The following is a 20173-nucleotide window of genomic DNA, read 5'->3' as shown; positions in this document are numbered from 1 at the left end:
TGCTACAATGGCCAGTTAATTACTTATACGATAGGACCCCAAGATACATACACTTGAATTGCACATATCTCAGGTTCACTGGACTCTGAGTAACGGGGAGCTGGCTCCTGAGTCTGGGCTCCCTGCCACTCAGGGGAACCAGGAAAATGACCAGTGCAACACTGCTGTTTGTTTCCTGGCTCCCACGCATGGTGGGCAGCCCAGAGCCATGCGTCAGATCCCTGCCACTCAGAGGAGTGAGGATACTGACCATTGCTGCTGCGCTGCTCAGTTTCCTGGCTCCTTTGAGCGGTGGGCAGATGGGAGCCAGGCACCAGCTCCCCACCACCCACAGGAGTGGGGAAACTGACCAGAGCTACTGCGCTGGTTGGTTTCCTGGCTCCTGTCAGGGGTGGCAGCCAAAAGCCTGACTCCCACCGCCCATGACAGGAGTGGTTTCCCAGCTCCTGTCAGGGGTAGCAGCCTGACTGTTGGCTGTTGTCAGTGACAGAAGCGGGGAAACTTTCCCCTCTCTTGTGAGCAGGGAACAGCTCAGAGCCAGACTCTTGGCTGCCCACCACTCACAGAAAACTGACCAGTGGTACTACACTGGTCAGGTTCCTGGCTCCCCTGAGTTACGTGAAATTTGATTTACGTGGCGTTGTGCAAGAATGCAACCTCTGCAAAAGTCAGGAGTCTACTGCACACAGTGGAACAGCTTTGTCAGGTGAGACCAATAAACCCATGCCTCAGAATATCCTATATTTGCTGGTTAGCTCCTGTTCCACTTGAGGACAGGGCTGAACAGGGATTTCCGGCATGTGACGTGAGTGTCCTAGCCACTGGATTAAGGGTTATAAGGAACGTGGCACCACCACCTGCTCCTGATGTAGTTGTTTAACAAATGGCATTTGTATTTCCTGCTCAATACAGCCCCTTAATTTAATTTTGGCTGAAACTGTTTGGTTGATTCATGTCAAAAGCAGGACGTTTCAAGTCTACTGAACTGCATTTTTCAACAAATAAATGCTTTGTGTGAATTTTTCACCCAGCTCTGCTAGTCAGAAGAAAGAAAACGTAAGTGATATGTAAAGCAAAGGAATAGTTATTTTTTATTAATGGTACAATTAATGGCATATTTAACTTTTTTGCATTTTATGCCTTTTCATAATTACAGAAAACATCATACTGAAAACTAGCTCTTAAAGAGCACATACCTACTAAATGATAACAAAACAAGCACAGAAACTATATGATTTGTTATCTTCATAGAAGAGACGACACATGTTCTAGAAGAAGAACTAACAGAAAACACAGGGAGATAGTTTAAGGTTAGCAAAATTGTTAATATTTACAAAGGTCTCCATATAGTATATTTTTCTCTGACTGATTGGCTATCTAGCTAAAGAATGATTTAAGTACAGTAGACCACCAACTTACTCAATTTTGACCTGTGTGTTTCTAGGAATAACGCAAGTTGAAATCACCTGTTACTGCCTGGTTGCTGTGCCTTCCCACCAGGCCCTCCAGCACTCCACACTCCCCCTGCTCGCTGTTGTTCATCTGAAAACTTCGGGGCTCAGCAGCCATGGCAAAGATGGTGATGGCTCCGTATGCCTGCGGGCTGGTATGGCAGCACTGCTCACCTTGCCACCTGGTTCCCAGGTCCCCCAGCTTGGGGAAGCTGGGATACTGACCAGTGCTGCTGTGCCTGGCTCTGGGCTCCCCACTACTCACAGGAGCCCAGAACCCAATGCAGCCAGGTGCAGCAGTGTCAGTCAGTTGCCTGGCTTCTCACCACTTGGGGGAGCTGGGAAACTGACCAGCTGTGCTATGCCTGGCTCTCAGCTCCTGCAAGTTGCAAGGAGCCAGGGGCAGCAGGGCTGGTCAGTTTCCCAGCTCCCCCAAGCTGTGGGGACCCAGGAACCAGGCAGAACAGTGGTCAACATGGGCAGCATTGCCAAAACCAGCTGGCAGATGCATGGAGCCACCACCATCTTTGCTGCAGCTGCTGAGCCCCTCCACCACTCACAGCCCTGGCCCAGGGGGACCTGAGGGCAGCAGGGTATCCCAATCCCTGGAATAGCTCTTTGGCCCTCCTCCCATCCTTGCACAGACCTCAACTTGTGTGAAATTTGACTTTCGGATGGTTGCCCAGGAGTGCAACCTATGCATAATTTGGGGCTTTACTGTATATCAAAATCAGGATGCCTGTAATAAAACTGGTGCGTCAGTGGGACATGTAGGGAGTAAAGGTGACAATTAAATAGAAAAAGAATGATTTCTTTGCATCAGTTTTCACAACAGCACATGTTGTAGACATTCCTGCTCCAGACCTACTCTAATCTAGTTATCAAAAGGAGGCATTGTCACAGGAAAAGACACTGCTAGAACATTAAATTAAAAAGCAGGAAATGCTAGAATTCATCCATTGAATTCTATCTGCCATTATGTTGCCCAATCACCCAGTTTTGTAAGATCCCTTTGTAATGCAGTCAACTCTAGACTTAAATATTTTATTTTATATCATCTGCAAATTTTGCCACCTCACTATTTACCCCTGTATCGCTATCCTTTATTTCCTGTATTTTACATGTAGTATCTAGGAATGTTTTCATGATCATCTAATGATTCTGCAATTACTTGAAAGACCAGCTGTTTGTTATCTTAATCATCCTGTCTCCCTCTGTTTGTAAGCAACAAGAAGTCTTGTGGCACCTTATGGACTAACAGATATTTTGGAGCATAAGCTTTCATGGGCAAAGACCAGCTTCATCAGATGCATGAGTGGGGGAAGTAGTTTCAGGGGGGTGTTTACAGAATGGGGTCCCAGTAAAAGGGAGGGCCAGAGCATTCCCAATTATTTCAGGCCACGATACAGGTTTCAGTCATTATTTGGAGGAGATGTGCCAAATATCCGGCTTTGTGTTAGAATAAATTTCTGAAAAGTTATCACAGATGGTGGTCGGAAGTATTACCCCATTCTCGCAAAGGTGTGACAGAGATTGGAGGGGCAGCCATCAGTTATTACAGGTTTAAATGTCACTGTGCAGGAGCCACCATAGCAAAGCATGGATCACCTTTGCGACTTTGTTTTACGATTTGTCTTATTTTACCTTTATGTAACCCCTACTTTTCTATGGCGGCTCCAGCACAGTGGCATTTAAACCTATATCAAATGATGACTGCTCACCCCCTGTAAATGCTGGCTGACAACTGATCACCCCCTGCTGGAGCTCATGCAGCTTAGTTCTACCCGGGGCCAAAAGAAATCCTCGGAAAAGACCCGCACAACGCTGACCTGCCGCAATGTACCTCAGTAAAGGGGGAAGAAAACGAACCTGACGCAGCTGGCGTTCCCCTGGCGTTTTGGTGAAGCGCGTCCGCCCACAGACACCCCCAAAAGGGCACCTGACGCGTTTGATCTGCCCAGGGCTGCCCCCACCCCAGCATTACAACGCTAATTGGCCGTTAATGGGCTCAGACGACAGGGACACTTGAAAGGCTCGGCCAGGCGGCCGCGGAGGGGGTGTCTGTACCGCTCCCGGCGCTGCTGGGCCCCGCGGCGGGACTGCTGGTGCCGGCCGGGAAGGCTGACAACGGGCGGCGTCTGGCGGTCCTCGCTTCAGCGGGGGGCGGGGGGGGGCTGACGCACCACCAACCTCGCCGGCACCCGTCGCTCGGGACGCTCCCGCCTTGGACAGCCGTTTTGCTCGCGGCCCACGGCGCCATTGCCGGGTGGCCCGGCTCGTGCGGGCTCCCGCCGCGCGCCCAGTCACCCGGCCGGCGGGAGAGACGCCGCCGCCCCTCGCCAGCTGTGGCCAGGTCGCGCGAGCTCGGCTCCAGCAGCCCCGCCAGCCGGCTCGGCCCCTGCGCTGCACTGCAGCAGGCGCGGCCCCGCCAGCCCGCCCCCAGCCTGTGACTAGGGCTCTGGCCACGCGCGGCTCCCAGCCGCCGCCGGGCGCCCTCTGCCGGGCACTGGGCGGGAAAGATCCCGCCCGCGGCCCCGCCCCGCCCGCAAGTTGCTGGGGAAGCGGCGCCGGGGAGCAGCTGGGAAGCGTCGCGCAGCTGCCGGCTCCCGCTCCTCTGCCTGCCGCCCCGAGAGCCGCGCTGCAGCGCCATGTCCCGCGCCGCCCCGATCCCGCCGCCGCTGCTGCTGCTCCTCCTCAGCCTGGCCCAGCGCCGCGCCTGCCTCCCCGGGCTGGTCAGCACCGCGCCCCCCGGCCCCGCGGGGGACCCCTGCCTCAGCCAGCCCTGCTGGAACAACGGCACCTGCTCCCCCGCGCCGGCCCCGGGCCCCGCCGCTCCCCGCCGGCTGCCGCTGCCCCAGCCCCAGCCCCAGCCCCAGCCCGCCTACAGCTGCGCCTGTCCCGCGGGGGTCACCGGCACCTACTGCCAGGTAAGGGCGAGAGGGGCTGTGCGGGTCGGGGCCTCCCTGCCCCCTCGCGTCCTTGTGTCCGTCCCCCGCCGCCCTTGTGTGTCTGTCGGTCGGTCGGTCTGTCTGGCTCTGCCCCCAGGGACTCTCTCTGCCTGCCTGCCTAGCTCTGTCCTTCCGGAGTCTGCCCCTGGGGGCTCGTTCCCGCTCCCCCTGGAGGTTTTCCTGGCCCTCCCGCTACCCCTCTGTTCGTGTCCTGCTGCAGCTCTGTCACTACCGGGCAGCAGTGGGTTTGCGTGGTGAATCCATTAGCTCAGCAGCAATATGCTGCCTTGGAGGTGTCCTGTCCTCTTCCCACTGGCTCTCATCGGCTCAGTCCACCTGCATGGTGTACTGCTGGGCTCCTGCCTGAATAGCTGTCGCCTGTTCTCCGTGTGTACCTGATACGTTCGTACACCCAGTATTTCCTTGCATGTATGCAGATGAGTCTGCTGGGCATAACCTTCAGCCTGAGCCAAGTGTTCAGATTCTTAGATGTGTCCATAGCGGTCTGTCAGGAGCAATAGCTAAGCTGCAGTTTCTATCACCAGCAAAAAAAAAAAAAAATTCTATGTAATGTTAGTCACTTTACCCCATTAAACATTTAAGGTGGATACTATTACTTAGAGTAACTGAGCTTCGCTGTTCTTGGGCCGGTGTTGGGGGTTTTGTTCCTAGATTTGTAAGATTGCCATATCAAATCTCCTATGCTTTTAACTCGACCTGCATTAAATGGGTTAAATTATTAAAAGGTGACTAGGCAGCATTACAGAATTTTTTAGTGTGAATCTTGTTTTTTCTTTTTCTCTTTTTTTTTTGTTTGCACTTTAGTGGCATTTTATGTATTGATTATTTTAAGAGTAAAGTGGTTAATTTTTTTTAGGAAAATGGGTAGCAAAATCATACCAAATATATAAAAGACTAATATGTGTATGATAGCTGTTTGTTTCTAGTGCCTTTCTTATCACATTTTATGTGCCCCTTTTTCACATTTTTAACTTATTCAGAAAAATCAAAATGACCATATTAGTGTAGAAAAAAATGTCTGGTATGTCTAGAATAAAAATGGCAAATAGGGGATATGAGTAACTTCTCGCTAACATGCCTGATCATATGCTGGTTTAATTCAATATTTTAACAAAAATTCTATACTTGGTCTGTGAAGACCTAAGTGAATACTGACCATGAGGTTTTGTTCATAATCCCTGCATTTTGTCTTTAATTATTAAATGTCTTTGGTACCACATTGTAAAAGTAGATAAATGGAGAGATTTAATCTTTACCACTTCTCTTTTTGTTGTATGTAAAGAGAAGGGTTTGTTTTGTGAGAGCTTAAATGATACTTGTTCTCATTGGCAGTATGTCACTAAAATAGAACACAGGTTGGTTCACATTTCTCTGTTCAACACTTCCTGGGTTATGGGATTTGACAAAAGTGAATTCATTTAAGTAAACTAATGTTGCATTCTTTATTTTCTCTACAGCGTACTCTTAAAGGAACTAGCATGATTTTGTTTTATTGCTATATGTATGTTCATTAGGTCACAAAATATCAAAGCTGTAGTTTTCCTGTGGGTAGAAAGAACAGATTTCTTTTTTAATATAATGTACAGAGTTCATTAATGAGCATTCTATGGGTGATATCGAAAGTCACTTTTAACAGCAGGTGTTTTAGCAAGAAATACTTCTGTGCTTGTCCTAAAATCTCTGACTTGCTTCCATTTTAATAATGAAAGTCAAAATATTAGCGTTAATGAAGGTTCTGCAAAATCAAAGAGATTAAAGTGGATTAAAGAGAATCCCCCCACTCATTTAACAGTATTGCTGGTAAGAATTTGAGCGCTTGTGTGTGGGTTTATTGTGTTTTCTGCTCTGGAAAAGACAAAGTTGCATATGTGCTGCTGCTTATTGCTGTTACACTTTCTTAGAGTCTGCAATCCATGACTGAAGGATAAATGGCTCCTTTAAATATTTTGGTAAACTTTAACACTTACGAGCATCATAACCTGCCGGAGCTTTTGCACCTGAGCTTTTGGCAGAGAAGAGGAATGAATTTCTTTGAAACCTGAGAAAATAGATAATGAATTTGCAAGCATATGTTTTATTAAACTGAGTGCAAGGGCTAATGCTGGGAGTATTGCTTATAAAATGTTTCTTGAAATGTCACTGACTTTTATTTTATTGTGGAACATTGCAGTAAACTCTTTCATATCTGGCAGCCCCAGGACTGGGAGGTTGTCAAATATTCCAATATTAGGGGTAATGTATACCTAGCAATGCATAACACTAAAGGAAAAACAAGATTAACTATTAAGAAACAGTGTGCAGAGTCTTTAGCAACAACAGTAGTACTGTATACTGTAAAGTTATACTGTATTTTCTGTATTTATTTGTATTTACTTTCGCTACACTGTACTTGTGGGAAAAATAACTAAAATTTGCTTATGGTTAAAATGCCAGTTTTTTGAGAGTTCCAGATGATAGAATGCCAGGCATGAAAGAGCTGCTTGTATTTTTATAAGGGAAACATTGTAAACAAAAGATAAAATAAATTCATCCCTGTCAATCAGGACTGGAGATGAAGCATAATTTTTTCTTAAAAAAAAAACGATATTTGTAAAGGAGAGGAGAAAATATTTGCCTAAAGAGAAATAAGTAAAATATTGCAGGTGGATGCATACAAGAAGGTTATTCTCAGTTTATCAAAGGGGGAAATGAATTAATAGAAGTTAACAGATTGGGTAATGATTCAGATGCCTTTACTTTTAGCAGTTTTAAAATCTCTCATGGGTGAAATCTACTGATGAACTTTTGCAACTTAAGTGGATTCTAAGACACAAGGAATTACAGTTTCAAAAGGGTGTGAGAAAACTCAGTGCTGTATAAGGCAGATGGTTTTAAATTTAAAGCTCCAGTCTCAGGCAGAGGCTTCTTGATTACTGTTCAGGATGTTATTTAATTATTAAAATGGGGGGAGGGATGGAAAGGGAAAACAAAAACAAATAATGAGTCCAGCTATATTGAAATAATAGTCACTATGAATTGGAAGATGGTAAATTTACACTGCTGCTGTTTGTCATAGAAGTAGAATAATATCTTAAAATGTTTTGTTTTTAAATCAGAACTATATTTTAATTAGGTTTTGGAGAACAATCTCTTTCTCTCTCTCACATGCACTACTTTCTGTAATAAAAATATTAATGAGCTATTCATCTGTTATTGCATTACTCTGATGCATGTAGGTACAGACCGGTCAGAAGAGTACATGTTAGTGCTCTTTTCTGCAGGTGCTGTAAGTGGAATGGCAGTATAGTCATAGCTGGAAATTACCCAGAACTACCTCACTAATGTATTAGCAGTATCAGTGTTTTTATGCACTTCAGTTTTCTTGGTGGGAAAAAATGTGACAAAGAAGGAACTTGGCACATCAGATGCACTTAATATTTCTGAAATCTACAGGTTTTCTATCACTAAGTGCAATCTTTCACTTCTGTGTGTTTTTGTTTTGTCTTAGGGAACCATTTTTCCATGAGATGTGGCAGTTGCTGTGGTAACTATTTTCTACTGAGCGGGGGAAAAAATAATATTGGTGCCTACATCAAAATTAGTCACGGATAGTTTTGATACATGCTTTGTAGAAAATTTCTCATTTTTCTTATTATGAAATATTTCCAGATTGCACATTCAGGAGTATTCCTGGCTTTTGTTACACTCTGCTAATGATGGTTTTACAATTTATGCACAAGAGGAAAGGGGCTTGTACAATTGCTTAAGCAAATATCTTTATTGACAGTTCTTTGCTTTTGGGTATTGTAAAGAAAATGACTGGTTGTTCTGTATATTTTTCTGTATACCATATAGTTTTCTATAAATTTTATATTCTGCAAATTTTTTTAATGAATTTGGTTCTTCTGGAAGAAATTGAAACCACCTGGAATTTTTTTTAACTTTATTCTGAAAGAATTTGGTGTGAGAAAATTTAAATCTAATGAAAATATGGGTATCATAAGATGTTAACTTTATGTTGGCCTTCTTTTGTTTATTTTGTTAAAAACAAAATATAATACTTAGATAAACACAATTCTATATTTTTCTTGGATTTAATATATCTAAAAATCCAATATAATTATTTTTGTATAAGGAAAAGATTGTTGCTTGTCCTGAGTATTCAATTGGAAAGTCATTTGGTTAGTATATCATTAACTTTAGAGACAGAAGAATCGAAGCAGTTACAAGGGAATGAAGAATTACGTGGCAGGTTTGGATTTTTTAAAAAGATAAAATGACTCTGCCAGGTACAATTTTCTTACATTTGTCACTTTTAGCAAAGTTCTGGTGACAATTTCACTTATGCATCTCTCTCTTGTAGAAACTGTTGCTTATTATTACTTTTAAAGAGATACTGTTAGGTACGTTTATCATTTTTTTTTTTTTTTTTTTTTTTGTCTTTTTGCTTGAAAAAAGTTATTTTCCTTTCTCCCTGTTTGTCAAACACCTTTCTTTTGTTTCTGTAAATATGGTTCTGCTGAATTTTATATCCATATTGTAGTCAAAGCCAGAGAACAAGTATTGTCTTTTGTGGGGAGGTCAGAACTAGTTATCAGCATTTGAGTTTTGTTCCTGGGTTTGCTGCTACTCTGTTCACTTTCACAGAGGGCACTTAAGTTATCTTTGCCTCAGCTGACATAAAATGGAGATAGCATCTCGTGTTAGTTTTAATTTTGAAGTAGTTTAGTGACAAATGTGAAAGTGCTTCTTGCGGTAGTTATACTAGCAATTCAAATAATAGTTTCTTTGCTCTCCCTGTTGAATAGCTTTCTGCATCTGCAGCAGAAAAAGTTTACCTAATATCAACTTAATTGTGACACTGAAAATATATTTATATAAAATGGAACACAAAGAAATATATATTCTGAGTTTGAATTGGAGATGCTACAGAAGTATTTAAGATTTAAAGCAAAATATATATGACCTCTTTAACTCTGCTCTTAAAAAGTGTTTTAGTGCAAAAGATATTTTAAACAAAGACAAGATTCTCTTTAAAAACTCCACTCTTGATGTTCATACCTCCACGTTAGCTACTGGTAACGGGCCACATCTCCCTGACCGAACTGACTTGATTTCTTCTCCCTTGGTGTTCACATCTCCACATTAACTGCTGATAATGGGCCACATCCTCCATGGCTGAGGAGACCTTGTCAACTCTGGCCCTCTCTTTGACTGAGACGCCCTCTTTAAACCCTCCTTTGGAACACCCTCACTCATGCATCTGACGAAGTGGGTCTTTGCCCATGAAAGCTTATGCTCCAAAATATGTTAGTCTATAAGGTGCCACAGGACTTCTTGTTTTTAGAGATCCTCTTGTGACTGTCACTTGATGTGATGAAATACCACTGAGCCAATCTTTCTGCCTTCCTGGGCAACCTCTTTTCTCTGTCCTGCTGAGCCAGTCCTTGTGGCCTCCGACAGCACTGTATGCTTGTAGTTGCAGCCCCCTTTGTGGAGTAGTAGTGACAGAGAGGTCAGCTCAGCTCTGGGAAGGCTCAGTCAAGGGTACTTTTCATAGCACTCAGTTGCACAGCCCCAATGAGACATGAGCCCCAGATAAATCAGTCTGTCTCTGTATAAAGTCTAATATAGAACAAGCTTATATTGTCCACCTTTTTTCTTTTGTAAAGAGAGAGATGCACAGCTGCTTAACCCCCCAGGTGATAATTATTTACACTAGGTTTATTTAAGAAGCACAAGTGATTTTTATTAAGTATAAAAACTAGGCTTTAAGTGGTTGGAAGTAATACCCTTACTTTGCTCTGTGTGCTATGTCTCAACTAGGAGATGAGGTCAAATTTGTTAGGGTCAACTTTTTAGCAACCAATTTTGTAAAGTTAAGGTTGCATGTCCCCACTCGCACATGAAGTCAATGGAGTGTGTCCACAGTAGGCTGGGCAGCTTCAGCTTTGCTAACAAACAGTTCCTGTTGCTCCCTTGCATTCTGGGTTAAGCTCCCATGACCTAAACACATGTCCTTACGGGGACTCTCAGCCCCTCTCATGGACAGGTCCATAGGAAAAAAACAAACCCATTTGCAGATCCTTGTCCTTATCAATGAGCTATCGAGTTTTTGAAATGACCTTAACTGCCCTCGCTTAGTAATGTCTGTATTACTAAAATAGGTTTATAGTTCATATTTCTATGGTCTGAATGGGAATGAAATATGCACACAAATGGCAAAATCATATTCAGTGGACTAACTTTTCAAACGATGCCTTATACAAAATATGTTGCATGAAGCATTTTTCAGTTATGCATATTCATAAGCATATTTCCATACAGAATATGGATAGCTCGGTGACAATGAGGTTTCCATCTCTTCCTTTGGGAGACTCTCTCTCATATGCTAATACGTCTTTCTGTGAGTTGTCCTGACATTTCGGCTTGATTCTTTTCTTTTCTTAATTCCTTCCTTTGTTACTGCTGTGTATTACATTAAACAATTTCCTGTCCCCTCTTGACAGTAATGCTCTTCAAACAGTTTTAGATTGCTGTGTTCCTTCTTAGCAAATTCTACTTTTTTTTTTTTTTTTTTTTTTTTTTTTTTTTTTTTTTGCACCATCACCTTCTTCTCTGAGAACCGCTCTCACCCGAATCTCCATTCAGACATGTCTCTCCAGCTCATTTGCTGTGGCTTTCTAGATGCTGTAGTGCCTCTTTCCTTGTGACGTGCTTCAGAATCTCTCTGTCAGACAAAGCCTCTCACAACCAGAACTTTTCAACCCTCCTAGAAGTACTGCTCAGGAGTCAGTACCCTGTACTGTGAGTGAGGAAATAGTTCTCCCTTTAGGGAACCCAGTACTTAGGCAGGACCTTCCCTTCCTGATGCCTTTTCTGACCGTAGTGGCCCTGGACATGGGGCTTTGCTGCTGAGCTGGCTGTGTATGTGGGTAGTGGAGTGATTTATACTGGCTCTAGTCACTCTGTCTGTGGTCATACTGGGGTGTATGGAGGAAAATGTATTCCTCCCCTGCTCTGTAATATATTGCCTCTATGTAAACACTTTTGATTTATTGTCTGCGCTGCAGTGCTCTAAGTCTCTAGACAACTTTCTGTCTCTTATGCTTGAAGATTTAAAAATGCCCTAGCATATTCCATTCCTGCACTGGTGTCTGTCTTGCTCCTCCTAGGAGGTGATCCCACTTACATGGCTCTTTAGAGTGTTTTCTTTCAGGCCTGTGATCACAATTGACACATCACCATATTTAAAAAACAACTTTTTTTGGCCATTCCCAATTTTTTACTTTGATTATTGGTGTTTTCTTACATATCTAGGAAGTTACTGAAAATGTTTCTGTTGCATTCATATGATTAGTTTACTTGGTGCTTTGTATCTATATCTAAGAGTAGACTGTACAGTTAGATTACCTCTTCAGTTTTGTTGCAAGACTGACTACAGTAAAACCTTGAGTTACGCAGGAGTGCAACCCCTGCATAACTCAAACTTTCATGCAAGTCAGGGTGGGGAGCCGGGAGCCCAGGTGCTGCTTGGTTCCCAGCTCCCCACTGCTTGCAAGACCCAGGAAACTAAACAGTTCACCAGGGCTGGTCAGTTTCCTGGCTGCTTCTCCCTGCCATCCCCCAGCTGTGCTGCTGTCAGCCTGACAGCTGTGCTGCTGCTGGAGGGTAGGAAGAAGGGGCTCTTAGCCTGCCTAGCTGCCTACAGTGTTAAAACCAGTTACATGCAACTTGAAGCTGTGTACTTCAAGAGTTTACTGTATTGGCTTTTTGTGCATTCTCCAGCACAGCACAGATTTCTGAGATCTTGTACCAATCTCCTAATGAGCAGCAGCACTATTAACTTGTACAGTCTTTCAAATTATGAGACTATAAGTATTAATACTGATTGTGTGTGTGTGTGTGTGTGTGTGTTCCCCATTAGATATGATCTTCTTTTGGTCCTTTTTCTTCCCTTATCACTTTTTTGATGGAGATCATATTAGAATCATTTCTAGCTGGTGTTTTGAGTGTGTTGCTTTGTCTTTTATGCTATTTCAAGAGTCATCGGATACTAATGTTGTACAATTTTTAAATAGCCTAACTCTGCCAAACAGTTGGATAGTGTTTCAGCTCAGTTTTTGAGAATCCCTTGATTGCCTGCCTCAGTTGATGGCTAGATGGTTTGAATACTATTGTGGACAGATCACTGAACTCTCGATTCAAGTTTCACAATGCTCTTTGTATTGACTTTGCTGTCATGTTATTTTGTGATGATTTTATAATGGTCTGTTTTTTTTCACTAGGTGTACAAAATATATTTCACATTGCACTGGTGTGGGTGGTATTATGTGTAAAATTAATAAGGTAATAACTTTAGAATTCTTTAGGTGCAAATTTCTGCTCTTCTCTTGGAGACTTAGAGGCCTCAGAATGTATTGAAACTCGTGCATTTTGGCAGCATTGAGGGGATAGGATTTAGTCAGCACTTAGGCAGAGTAAACAAATTCTCTCACGTATGCATTAGAGGTCAGCAACCTTTCATATATTGTCCAAGTGCCAGTGTTCCTTTTTAAAATCACTAATACTACTACTTATATCAGCTTCATTTATAAATGAAGATGCAGAGCTTTACTATTTAGGTGGTGGTTAGTAGCATTAGCTGGTCTTCTGTTAATCCCCGGGTGGCCTGGTTTGAGCAAGCTCCTGTATGTGGGAGGAGGGAAGGGGCTGAGCTCCCACCTCACGTGCCACTCTTGGCACCGGTGCCAGGGGTTGCTGGCCCCTGACTTAGATGTTCCTTAGAACTGTAGTAGGATATTTTCCAAAAAGTTAGTATTACTCACATTTTTCAAGGGACTACCATAAAAATTGCATATGAGCAAGAGGAGTGTAACTCAGCAGTTTCAAATGCTTCTAGTAAGTTATCTGATTGAACAGTACTCAATTCCTGTAATGGAAGGGTAAAATTATTTAAGAACCAAATGTTATATCTCAGCTATGCAAATAATTAAGATCTTGTTGTTACTTATTAAGATAAAATTGACAGTTTGTATTTTAACAGCTAAAAACTTTTACTACCTTTGTTTTAAACTACTTAAATAGCTCACTGGAATCTATTCAAAACACTTCTTTTAATCATATCACGGTCCCTACATATATAAATAAAACATGTGACCCCTTTTAATCTCGAGAGACAGTGGTTAGCAGTGGTAGTGAGGATCTATGGGCAATGTTTGAGTCTGCAGTTTCTCTCATGGCTTATCCATCCAATATTGGATTTGCACGGTCGATTGCAATAACCACTTGTCAGACTGCTTCCAAACTCGAGTCTGAGATTATTTCCTTCTACGACAAAGTTCTTTGGTGTGGCTTGCACATATACTGTCGAAGGATAATGTACCCTGTCATAGCAATTGTCACCAGGTATTTCAATCTGATAATGTAGATTCCCAGGCTTTTGGATCAATGCTGAGTTTTTTTCGTGGCATTTTTGCATGTATCCTTGAATTTCTTTGGTAAGACATTCGTCACCCATTCTTTTCACATGACCAAACCATTGTAGTCTTCTGCTGTTGAGGATTGCTAGCAGGCTGGGTATGCCAGATCTTGACAGGACATCTGCATTTGAAACTTTATCTTGCCAGTTGATATATTCATAATTTTGCAGAGACAGCGAAGATGAAAGCTGTTCAGTTTTTTTCTTCTCGTTCAAGTAGGTGGTCCATGCCTCAGAACCATATAGCAGGATACTCAATACACATGCCTGATAGATTATTATCTTTGTTTTCACTGTCAGTTTAGGATTGTTCTATCCTTGTTTTGTAAGTCTGCCAAAAATCGTAGCTCCCTTCCTGATTCTGATGTTTAGTTCTTCATCCATGGACAGGTTTGTGGTGACAGTAGGTCCAAGGTAACAGAATTGTTGAACCACATCTAATGGGCTGTTATTCAGAATGACATTGGGTTGCTGAGGTATACCTTGAGTGAATACAACAGTTTTCTTCATGCTTATGTCAAGGGAAAACAACTTGCAGGCTCTGGACAGAGACTCCATCAGTGACTGTAGTGTGTCTTCATTATAAGTAATGAGAGTTGCATCATCTGTAAAGAGAAGCTCCCTAATGAGGACTTTCTTGACCTTAGTTTTGGCCTTAAGTTTGCCAGTTTGTAGAGAGAGCCATCTAATCTTTTGTGGAGAAATGCATCGCTGTGTGCGTTTTGAAATGTGCAATTTAGTAGAACTGAGAAGAACATGCAAGAATGCACCCTTGTTTGACTCCGCTGTTCATTGCGAATGGTTCCGGTGTAGATCCATCAGATTGCACTGTTGCTTTCATGTTTTCATAAAAGGATGTTATGAGCTTGAGTAGGGTTGCTGGGCAGCCAGTCTTGGTTAATACTCTGTATAGCCCTGATCTACTAACTGTGTCAAACACCTTTGTTAAATCTGCAAACGCTATGAATAACAGCTTGTTCTCTGCATTTTTCCTTTAGTTGTCAAAAAGAGAAGATCATGTCCATTGCTGACCTGCGAGCCGGGCAGCCACCATGGAAATTATTTGTCTCCCAAAAATTGCTTGATAGAGAGAGAAACTGCAGACGTTGCATTGGCTTGGTATTCATGTCATTAAAGAGGCAGGAGAAACTTGCCAAAAGTTTTGAGGTACCTCGGTAACTGTAGGCTGTGGTAGTACACTAACATGCTTGAACTATTTCATACACTCATCATAATTTTCTATTTTCATATGCTTTGATCTGATAGAACTGCCTTGTTTGTTCATAGATAATTTGAAAATTTTAATATTTTCTTTTCCTTTGAGATACAATATATTGAGATACTGTATGGCTTCAAGAAGCACCCCAATACAGGTCCCATCAGATATAGTCTAATTTTTCCACATTTTGCTTAATAAATAGGAACTAGATGCTTATTAAATACATGGAAAAAACCCTAAAAAATGACATGTTCTGGTAGTAGTAATACAGCTTTGTGGGCACACTGGGGGCAGGAGACTATCAACTCCAGAGGAAAGTTTGATGCCCAGTTGTAAACAGATATGGGGGTAATCTGTGCTTTTAAGGGACTCTTCTTCTAATCCTTAATCATCAGAAACTGATTAAAAACTTGAAGAATAAATTAGGTTTGATAGCTATTCTATTTTTTCTTTTTCTATTTATTATTAAATTTATTTTTGTTATCCATATAAATGTTGAATGTCTCTGATTTCTGATCGCTTTTTGGATTCAACATCATTTGGCAATAAGTTTCATTGTTGAATTATATATTATGTGAAAACATTTTGTTTTATAGGTTTTGCATTTGCTATCATTCAGTTTCATTAAAAGTCCTTTTGCTCTTGTACTATTTGATAGAGGCAGGTTTCCACCTGCTTTCTCTCTACCATTCATTATTTTTATATTGTTACCAGGTCCCCCCTTTAAAGCAGACATTCTCAGTCCTTTCGTATGATGATTTTCCCACACCCTAATCAATCTTGTCACTCTTCTGCAAATCTCTTCTCTCACAATATCCTTTTTTTTTTTTTTTTTTTTCCCCAACTGAAGCAACCAGTATTGAACATACTGAACACTGTTTTTCAGGTATGGGTGGAAAAACTGATTCATGCATTGGCTTTTATATTTTCTGTATTATTCTCCATCCCATTCCCTCTGCATGCTAATACTTTATCTGCTTTTTGAGCAGAGTTCTCCACTGAGCTATCCGCAGTGATGAGTAAATTGATACAGCCATTTTAGAACATTGGAGAGCATTGGTAATAGAAGCCTTTAGTTTTGGATCAGGCAGGCCAAAATGAAAGACATTATATACTGATAGAAAAATTCTGTATTGTTAGTGCAAGGAACCACAGCCTTGACAAACTCTTCTTAATAATACAACTGGAAGGGACCTTGGGAGTTCAAGTTCAGTCCCCTGCACTCATGAAGTACCAAGCACCATCTAGACCATCCCTGACAGATGTTTGCTAACCTGCTCTTAAAAATATCCAATGACGGAGATTCTACAACTTCCCTAGGCAATTTATTTCAATGCTTAACCATCCTAAAAGGAAGTTTTTCCTAATGTCCAACTTAAACCAACTTGTATTATTTATTTATATCCTCCTTTTTAATTTGACCTAGTTTCCACTCTTTGTAGGAGTCCTTTTTGATTTTTTTTTTTTTTAAAGCTTATTCAAGATCTCCTGGTTAAGCCACGTAGCTCTCCTGTCATACTTCCTCCTATGCAGTAGAATAGTTTGGTTTTGTGCAATTAATATCTCTTTGAAAAACAGCCAACAGTCTTCACTTGTTTTTCCTTAGATTCTTCCCATGGGATCTTACCTACACCTCCCTGAGTCTGCTAAAACCTGCTGGCGTGTGGAGTGCCCCTACCTGCAGTGCATTGGGACCACAGCTTCTTCAGTTTAGTTGGAGCACCCCTGCCTGCTGTGCTTCTGGGGCTGCCAACTATGGGGACTGGTCCAGCCCTGCTGGAGAACCTCTGCCCTATGGTGCACCTGAGGCAATCTTAGATGGGGACTGCTCTGGCTGGGCTAGAGCTGCAGTCCATGGAGGCAGGGGGCTGCTCCAGGCCATCTGGGCTGGAATGGCCTCCCCAGCTGCCTTCCTCCCACTTGATCAGTTAACCTGTTAAACCTTGCATCTAACTGGTTAACCAACTAAACAGGATTTTACATCCCTAGTATATTGTATAATTTGATTCCATTCATTAAGCTAGCAACAAATGTGAACTCTTGGATTACTCTACCAGTCCTTACCATGGAATCACACAGTCCCCTTAAATCCTTCAGTCTGTTTTGTTACCCAAACCATACTCCGTGATCAGTGGTCACTTACATGAAAAATCATACCACATGCAGGTTGCTTCCAGTCCCCAGAGACCAGTCACTTACCTTAGATTTTACATTAAAAATACAGATGTAGCTAAACAATCTAAAAATGTATTAACTAGGGGAGGAATAAAAGAGTTATTTAGTAGGTAAGCAAGCAAACATATGCATACAAATAAGTTATCTAAATATGAAGTTGCTGTTACTGTCAATTCAAAGTGTCTTTCAGGGAGGAGTCAGGAGGCAACCCCAAGGAATTTCTGGCTTAATTTTAGAGTCTCTGATCTTGTTAGAGTTCATACAGCCAAAATAGGAATATTTTTTTCATAGCGCCTTGTTTTTTCCTTCATTCAACTTTCATGACAAAAGGGCAAGACCTTTGTTCAGTCCACAGCCCAAAGGAATGGGGCTCACTTGCCTTTGTTGGGGTTTGGGCTTCTGTCCATTGGCTCAAGGGGCAGAAGGTAGGAGGCTCCTGGTCTGACCTGGCTGAGTAACCAGCCCTTCCCAGCTTCCTGCTGAGCCCTGAGGTTACCAGGGGTGGGGAGCCCAAACACTTAAGCTGCGTCTATGTTAATGAGCGAGTTCAAAAGATGCTAATGAGGCACTGCCATGAATGTGCAGTGTCTCTTTAGCATAATGCCAGCCACGGCGATATCTCATGTTAGGAAGAAGCGGCCTTTCGAATTGCCCCGGCTTCCATTATTCGAATGAGGCACTGCATATTTATGGCAGCGCCCCATTAGCATCTTTCGAACTCACCCATTAACATGCCCCTCCTGAAAGGAAGGGGCTTGTGTAGACACAGCTTTAGTGTGGGAACTCCTCATCTCCCCTACTGTCACAGATACTATTAGTGTTCTCCTCCATAACTCTCCATCTCTCTCCTCCATCGGCTCTAACGTCAAAGCCTGTGGCAGCCTCAAGTGGGATCAGCTGCTCTTAATTGATTTATAGCAGCTTCTTCACCACTGCTCCCACTCTGCCTGTGACAACACCTGATTAGCCAGGGTGGTTTCTGCTTTTAGAGCTGCCTCTCTCCCCTTGTAAGTTAGCCCTCTGGCCTGACCACGTCACAGAGGTTGAAAGTCTGGGTGTTGCATATTTGTTATGAAAAATAATTGCAACTTATTTTTAAATGAGAAATTTAGCATTTTATTGGTTTTTTTTTTTTTTAAATACAGTCATCGATTCCTTCCATCCCTATGGAAAGCTGCCACTGTGGTCAACCAGCACATGCTGCACCTAGGAAAAATGCATATTTCAGTTTATGAAGTCAGAGTCCTTCTGGTGGGAGGCAAATAGTAGACCAATAGATCCTATGAATTGCCCCCTATGGTCTTTGGGAATCCCAAGCTTGTAGAGCCATCTGTGTCCTGAGCATTACCACCCTTCATTACCTGGTCCCACAGTACAATTTACATAGCATTGCAGACCTGTGCAACAGTGGCCTCCGTAATCATTTTACCCATGCTGAATTGTTTGACTATGGACCAGTAGCATGTGGGTGTGGCAGACTTTCTACATAGAAGTGACCCTGTGCGTCTCCATGCACATGGGTTACCACACATTAATAAGTTGTTGCTGCTGCTCTGTAGTTAGTTCAGCATATATCATAAAAATCGTTTTCCATGTCTTGAAGTTCTCTTGCCACTGTTGGCTGTCCCAGGTCTTTACAAGGATCCTTTTCCACCTCTGTGCACTGTTTTCCCAAGACCAGAAACAGCACTGTCTAGTTAAAAGCTGCCTGAGAAACTGTTCTTGTACTGTCAATGGCTCTGTCTTCCTCTGCATGCTTCTTCCTCAGCTGCTGAAGGACCTGCTGCCACTGTCACATCATCTGCTCAGTGATGGAGTATAAGGAGTCCAAAGCCAAATTCCTCTGGCTATAGGTGTTGAAGTACAGCCCCAGCAGCCTCTGCATATTCATGGTTGCCAGAATAGCTGCAGAGCACTGTAGGAGGTCCATGCAGGCCAACAGCAATTTGAAAATAATGTTAAACCAGAAAGAAAGGAAGTATGGGTTGGAGACAGCAAAGACACAAAACTTTTTAAAAAATGTCAACCTGCCGGGCGTTTGCCATGCATAGTGAGAGAAATTCCAGAATGCACACTGCTTGGCAGCAAAGCAAAGAGCTGTGGAATGACTTCCAAGAACTCCATGCACATATTACACAACAAGCTGCCACCATGTATGTGCACTCTACAAATTGACAGATGGCACAGGCATCTTAGTGCAGCTTGTGTATTTGTGTGTCATCCAACAGCCATCAAAAAGATGTGGCTTAGTCACTCTCAAGCAGACAAGCCCTTTGTTTAAAAAAAAAAAAAAAAAAAAAAGGTTATGGACAAAAATACCTTTGTTAGGCTTCTTTTTTTTTGATTGCCTCTAAATTTGTGACATTTCCTAATCTTGCTTTTTCCAGGATGTAACTTTAAAGCAACTTTTAGACGCAAACAGTCTAGTTACTCATTTAGGAATACTGTGAGCTTTCTTTTTCCTATGTGACATTTGCAAATTAATAACTATTTTCTTAACCATTTTAAAGAATTAGGCCTTATGGTTCTTTGTGTGCCTAGCTTAATCCTGAATTTTTTCTTATTTCTTTTGTCAGTAAACATTGTAAGCTTCCTGTAGCCTGTGTTATCACAACTTACACCTTTACAGTAAGTGGATGGATAGATGCAACTGTAGAATAAAGCATCATTTCAAAAAGCAAGTCGTCTAACAATTCTTTGAGCTGGGAAGCTAGAAAAAGGCCAGTTGCCTTTGGATTTTATATATTGTTCTTTTCCACTGGAAATACACATAATTGCTCAGCAATCGATTTTGTAGAGTTCTACACTGGTGCTAGGTTCATGAATAAGATCAATAAAAGCAAATTAGATAAGGCCAAGAGGTTTGACTTGGGCTGTGAAATTAAGGTGACTATGAGCT

At 42.3% G+C, this 20173-nt stretch overlaps 1 protein-coding gene across 1 annotated transcript in view; it reads left to right on the top strand.

Annotated features, from left to right (window-relative positions):
• The first annotated feature begins 4017 nt into the window (after window positions 1-4017).
• Window positions 4018-20173, top strand: part of DNER (delta/notch like EGF repeat containing) — a 270062-nt gene continuing 253906 nt past the window's right edge. Inside the window, exon 1 of the mRNA XM_075003987.1 lies at window positions 4018-4378. Within this exon, the coding sequence (XP_074860088.1) occupies window positions 4100-4378 (279 nt within the window). The 5' untranslated portion in view covers window positions 4018-4099. The remainder of the gene's footprint in view (window positions 4379-20173) is intronic.

This window comes from Carettochelys insculpta, chromosome 10, assembly GCF_033958435.1.
Source record: "Carettochelys insculpta isolate YL-2023 chromosome 10, ASM3395843v1, whole genome shotgun sequence".
In the NCBI taxonomy this organism is placed as follows: Eukaryota; Metazoa; Chordata; order Testudines; family Carettochelyidae; genus Carettochelys; species Carettochelys insculpta.
This window is presented reverse-complemented; position numbering and strand designations above follow the sequence as displayed.